The following is a 6,175-nucleotide window of genomic DNA, read 5'->3' on the forward strand; positions in this document are numbered from 1 at the left end:
ACACTGCCATGACTAATTCACCAAAAGCTAAATAAACATTCCCCTTTCCCTAAAGAATCAAGTGCTGAATGCCATAAGGCCGCCATCTTGTGACCTGGTGTACGTGCATAGTATATTAGCCCAAACGCACAGCCCAGACACACAGTGACTCACCACTGAAATGAAGCCGTCTGGAACGCAACCTTGAATGGCTGCAGTATACATGAGGCTCTGACTTCTTTACTCAGATGTGGAAGTGACACACAACCAACCTCTCTGACCGTGTCTTCTTTAGAAGTAAGGTCATGAAGGATATCTGTTTTTGCGATTGTATTTTCTTCTACCAAATCAGTCTGGTGTAAGTCAGTGGTATTTTATTAAAAACTTATGTACAACAATTACAATCATAGACTCAAGGAAGGTAATGATAATGAACTGAATGAGTGTACAAAACATTAGGCTCTTTCCATATAGACTGACCAGGTGAATCAAGGTGAAAGCTTTGATCCCTTATTGATGTCACCTGTTAAAGCCACTTCAAATCAGTGTTGATGAAGGGGACGAGACAGGTTAAAGAATGATTTTTAAGACTTGAGACAGTTGTAACATGGATGGTGTATGTGTGCCATTCAGAGGATGAATGGGCAAGACAAAAGATTTAAGTGCCTTTGAACGGGGTATGGTAGTAGGTCCCAAGCGCCCCGACAAAGAGAGACTGTGGGTGCAATTCAATATTAGGAAGGTGTTCCTCATGTTTTGTACACGCATTTCAACCGTTTTCTAAACATTACATTTTTTTTGAACAAGTACATAACGTATAAATTGCACACACATTTTTTTTCTGAAATCTCCAGGTTTATTTTTTATACAATAATAAGGTTAGCTTAAGTTTTAATTCATAAAGCTAATGGAATAACTTGCAATATCCCAACACAAATAGGTTTTTCCTTTTGAGATGTCCATAGTTTATACAAAAACGTGAAGTTACTGTATTGAACAGATTTGGTGAATGTGTTAGCACTATATACAGTAGATAATTTATTAGACTGAAAATAGGATCCAGGTTCGTTAAAAAACATATTGTATAAATACAGTATCACGAAAGTAGTGGCATCTTCACCGAATGAAATGAAATATGGCACATTTAATGAAATATAATGGCACATTTCTTTTCTCCAACTATCATCCCACATCACCATCTATTCAGAGATAGATATGCTATTGAAAAGGCTGGGACAGGCTGGGATAGAAATTGAGAAATAAAGAATGCAACATTTGCTTGTCCCCTGAAATTGAAATAACTCCCCTTTCCACTGGCAGGGAATAGACTCATGGAGATGCACTCAATGGTTCAACCATATAGAGTAGCTTAGTAATCCTACATTCCTGTTCTCGAGTCTACACTTTCACCAACGTTATCTCCTTGGTGCTCTTATTCCTTGAAAAGCATGGATCTGCCGCTGTATCGCATTAAATGCTATGTCTCAAAGTTCACTCTTTCTCCAGGAAAGCTCTCTGTAGTTTTATTTGACTGACCAGAAGCTGGAGGTGGGAGTGGTGGTACTTGGAGACTCTTTGGGAGCTTGGTTTGGGCTGTGGCCGTAGCTGGGGGAGTGAGTGACACTTGGGCTGCTGGGTGGAGAGGATGTAGACGAGGAGCATGAGGAGGATTTTGATTTGATCTGAAACCACTTTTCTCCCAAGGCCTTGGCAAAATGGTCATCCACAGAGACGCTGATGGAGAGCTGGCGGGAGCTGGCCATTTGGTAGTCCATCCCCAGGCTTCTCTTGAAATGTTCCTCCACAACATGGTCATAGCTGTGCTTAGAAAACACTATAGTGGAAAGAATACAACAAAGGTCAGGCATAATTCTTAACAAGTCTGCAATATAACAGCAGCATTGTAGCACTAGTTTTGATGAGATAAAAGGAGTATGAGACTGACCTGTGGAGGAGTGGCTACTGCTGCCGACTTCAGATCTGCAGGTGGGCTTTCTTGTGGAGGACACACAGGTGATCACAGAAGGACGCATCTGAAAGAGGCAAAATCATTGGTACATTTCACAACGGTATATGACTCTGTACAGAACAATGTAGCTGAAATTCTCATTCCCCCCAAAACAATAGGATTAACATGTCAATGTAAACATGAAACGTTTCACCATCACTAACTATTTGTCGAGGGTTCAGTTTGATTTGGAAACAAAATACATTTGGTTATGGGATGGGACCTGAAAGCTGTTCACCCTCATCAGGGTGGCACAAACAGGCCAGAGAGAGCTGTCTGTTTGCTCTTACTGATGACCTTCCTCCCACCATTGCTCACATTTTATTCCCAAATCAGGCTGGATTGGATATCATGGACAAACAGAGTCCCATAAAGTCTCTTGGGAATAGAATGTGCCTGAGAGTTTAGACTCTCTACAGAGATCTCAGAGATATGTAGGCTCTGACTGCCTAGGGCTACACTGGGAGATTACAAAGGCACATACAATATGACTGACACAAACAAGAAATCCCATCCTTCAAGTTGTTAGCACCTGGACTGACTATTATAATTGTTCCTCTTGAAATTACCTGATTGATGGCTGTAGTGCTTTTGGTTTTCTCTTCTGTCCTCTCAGGCTGTTTCCTTGGTTTCTTAATTAGGTCCAGTGGCTCATCGATAGGTGGTGTGGGATACACATGGCAGGGCAGATGACCTGTGGGGCTGGGGGTTGGGCTCCAGGAGGATGTGGGACTCTGGGGAACACTAAACACAGTTGGCCTTCTCATGTTGCTCCTGCTTTGTGCACTTTCTCGCCTGAAACACAAAACCACACATTGAAACATGAAATCACACACTGGACATGGAGTTATGAAACCAGTGGTTGTCAATGATGATGTTATAAAGTCATGGGGAGGTTTTACAAACCTTTCTTCCAATGTTAGACCACACTCAAAGCTGTGCTTGCGCTTGACCGGATGCACTTGGGGCACTCGAACTCTCTCATTGGCCATATGCCTGAATCTATCTTCACTTCTTTGGTTGGGCTGACCTACAAGAGGAAAGATCAAGCACAAGTAAAGCTCAAGGTTACTATTTGAAATAATATACAGTATCAATATTGGTTGATATATTGGCACAGATAATGATGACTTACACTTAACTGTAACTGACTGAAAAGACGTTAGGTGTGGCAATGAGTAAATAGGTGACTGGTTGTTTTGGTCTGTGGCACTGTGACATATGGTTCATCACCTGTATGAGTGGTTCGTGGGAAAGCTTTCATGCCACCGTTAATTGTAAACTCCGTTAAGCTGTTGAACTAGACCAACCAGATTGGTGAGTATTACAACTCTTTCCAGCTGATTCAATGTGAACGGTAAATGTTGTTTTTCTACATACAGTGATGATGACACCCATCTCATTTACATATCTATGAGAGAAAGATTAGTTTCTACTCAAAATGTGATTTGAACTGGACGAAATTAACACTTCAGTTGCTAATGCCTTGATTGAAGTATCACTTCTTACTAAAAGAGAACTACATGTCTCACAACTGTCATTACAATACACACATCACACAGAAGCATTCTCCTTATTGTGAGAAACTAACTGAAACACATCAGCAGCTGCTAACATCCTTTGTGTTACTGACAGAGAGATCGATGTGAAGCTTACCAATACATTACACTGGTATTTGTATTTTGTAAAGCTAACAACAGCCCTCTTCATACCTCGCATCATGTTGTTTCTTTCAAGCTAAATTCAAATCAGTGTTATCAATATGCCAAAAGAAATCCACCACATTAGCATGCAATGCTCTACTACCACATTAGCATGCAATGCTCTACTACCACATTGAGATGCAATGCTGAATGATTAGGTCATGTTATTACATGATTGGTCCCTAACCTAACCTCAAATACTCCCCCAATCCACAATCCACAATCCAATCCACATCCCAAACAGTACTGTCCCTCAATCGCAACCTCTCACCTATGACCTCCCCTTCTGTCCTTTGGACAGCAGTGTCACAGTGGAGGCCTGTGGAAGGGGACTGGGGGAAAACCACACCTTGCCTGACTTTCTGATGCCTGAGGCGTGGTTATTTGTTTCCCATGCAGGAGTAGAGGTACAAGAGGGCAGTATCTTCAGAGCATCTCCATCTGCCACAGTTATTCTCAGCATCTGACCTAAACTCCTCTGAAATAATGCTTGAGTGCCATGACACATTTTAGGAAGTTGAAACTGCACCAAAGTTTATACAGTGAGGTACCATTATCACACTCGTCTACATTATCTAAAAGTGAACATTTGTCTTGGTTTCTTGAATGGCCTAAAATTGTTTTAGAATGGATTACAGATGTTTGTGTGTTTATACAACTCAAACCATCAGCTAAAATGGCTTCATTGACATTCACGACGACTTAGTAAAAGTTATTTTCTAATGGCCATAAACATTTGCATTTCTAAAAACATTGTGAACTAATTACTAACTAATAACAATATAACAACTGTGTCATCATACATGATAACAATGCAATATGCAGCTGTGAAGACCGCTATTTAAAGCAGCACAGATCACCGCAACACAATTATATTTTGTGAAACAATAGTATAAGAAAATAAATAACAAATATTACCTTCCAAGATGTAGACTTTGAAACCACTGCTCATCCGAGTTATGTATTGGAAATTTGCAACAGCCATGGCTCCTTAATTGTCTTTGTCTGTGAATAAAGCCAACTATAGAGGACCACCTTGTCTGTTCGAGCTTAGAGGACACAATGAGCCTAAGTTCTGGTTGGTAATGGAAAGGCAATGAGATGCTTGGCTAGAGCTTGCCCAGGTAACGTATCAGAAGGCTGTACAGAGCTGCAGTGTCTTTCAGGAAAATGTATTCCTGCATTGTCATTGGTTGTTCCGATCACAACCTCCCCCATTTTAGATGTTTTTGTTATTGTTGCAGGAAGTGTGTGATCACAGGTAGGTACCTCAGAGAAGGAAAATAATGGTAAATTGTTCTATGACTGTCCCTGCACCACCCAACCAAGCATCTACTTCACTCATCCAGAAGACTAGCTATTTCAGGAATAAACAGGATTGTAGTATAGATTAATCAACACACAAGTTAATTTAACAGAGACTCTCCCCTCTCTGGAAGTCAGCACCTGTCCTCAGCCCCTCCCTCGCTCCTAATCTACAATCTCACCAAACTGCATTTTTTCGAGTGCTTAGCCCACTGGTGCTCCAATCATTCCACTGACCTGCCCATACACGCACACAGCTGTACTGTGAGCCAGCCTCACCATTAATCCAAAGGCTTTTGTTGATGGCCAGACAAAGGCTCCTAAGTCCTGGAAATGCTACTGCCCTGAGAAACAATCTTGCCTGAGCATGCTGAAGAGTCTGGACACAAATGAGCACACTCAACACTCAGGACCTGACACATATAAAGTCACTTAAAAATAAATAAATAAAACTTTTAAATTCTCTCTTTAAAAATGAGAACATTTAGAATTTGTATTGATTGATATGCCTTTGAATGGGGGGACTCATTCGGTTGATTACATTTTGTTATAGCCTACATTTTATATTCCTTTTGTACCTTGATTAAAGGATGTAATAACTCATTGAAATATCTTATTGGGTTTATATGTTGTAAGAATGCATTCTGGAGTTATTGGTATATTCTATCTCAATTTCTTTTGTGGTGATGAACGTATGTGAAAGCACTCAACAAATATGGAGACTACTCGTGTCAGGATATGATTGGTGCTGCTTTGAAGCAAGTCAAGCTCAACAGTGACCCCATGAGGAATACACTGGAATTTCTAACATTTTATTCATAGGATTTTGTTAATTATAATGTATATATACTTCAAGAAATACTGTGTGCAGAGTAAAACTGACATTCCTTCATGATCACCAATGTTATACATGAATTACATTACATTTGGTTTTATCAACATTCAATAGAATAGGATGATTTAATAGGATTAATTTTAATAGGACATAGAATGGTCCTGCATTTTCAGACTATTTAGTGATGTTTTCTTTCCTGCAGTCATTGTCTCATTGCTTTGTTTTATGGGAATATTTCCTGCCATAATGTCAACCAATCAACATGCAATAGAGGCGTAACTTCATGTAGTGTGGATAATAGAAACAGCATTGTGAGCAGTTCCCACTCAGCAAACATTTACTGGG

General features: G+C 40.2%; 1 protein-coding gene across 2 annotated transcripts; it reads right to left on the reverse strand.

The window, feature by feature from the left end:
• Positions 1 to 336: 336 nt before the first annotated feature.
• LOC139545470 (transcription cofactor vestigial-like protein 4) lies at positions 337 to 5,291 on the reverse strand. 2 transcript variants are annotated; one of them, XM_071353261.1, is made up of 5 exons: positions 4,609 to 5,291; positions 2,894 to 3,017; positions 2,557 to 2,782; positions 1,925 to 2,012; positions 337 to 1,813 (listed from the first exon to the last, which is right to left on the reverse strand). In XM_071353261.1, the coding sequence occupies exons 1-5, from the start codon at positions 4,673 to 4,675 to the stop codon at positions 1,503 to 1,505; spliced, it is 816 nt and encodes a 271-aa protein (XP_071209362.1). In that variant the 5' UTR covers positions 4,676 to 5,291; the 3' UTR covers positions 337 to 1,502. The 2 variants fall into 2 exon arrangements, with proteins under 2 accessions (XP_071209362.1, XP_071209363.1); XM_071353262.1 differs by lacking the exon at positions 4,609 to 5,291 and adding an exon at positions 3,962 to 4,543.
• Positions 5,292 to 6,175: the final 884 nt, after the last annotated feature.

This window comes from Salvelinus alpinus, chromosome 19, assembly GCF_045679555.1.
Source record: "Salvelinus alpinus chromosome 19, SLU_Salpinus.1, whole genome shotgun sequence".
In the NCBI taxonomy this organism is placed as follows: domain Eukaryota; kingdom Metazoa; phylum Chordata; class Actinopteri; order Salmoniformes; family Salmonidae; genus Salvelinus; species Salvelinus alpinus.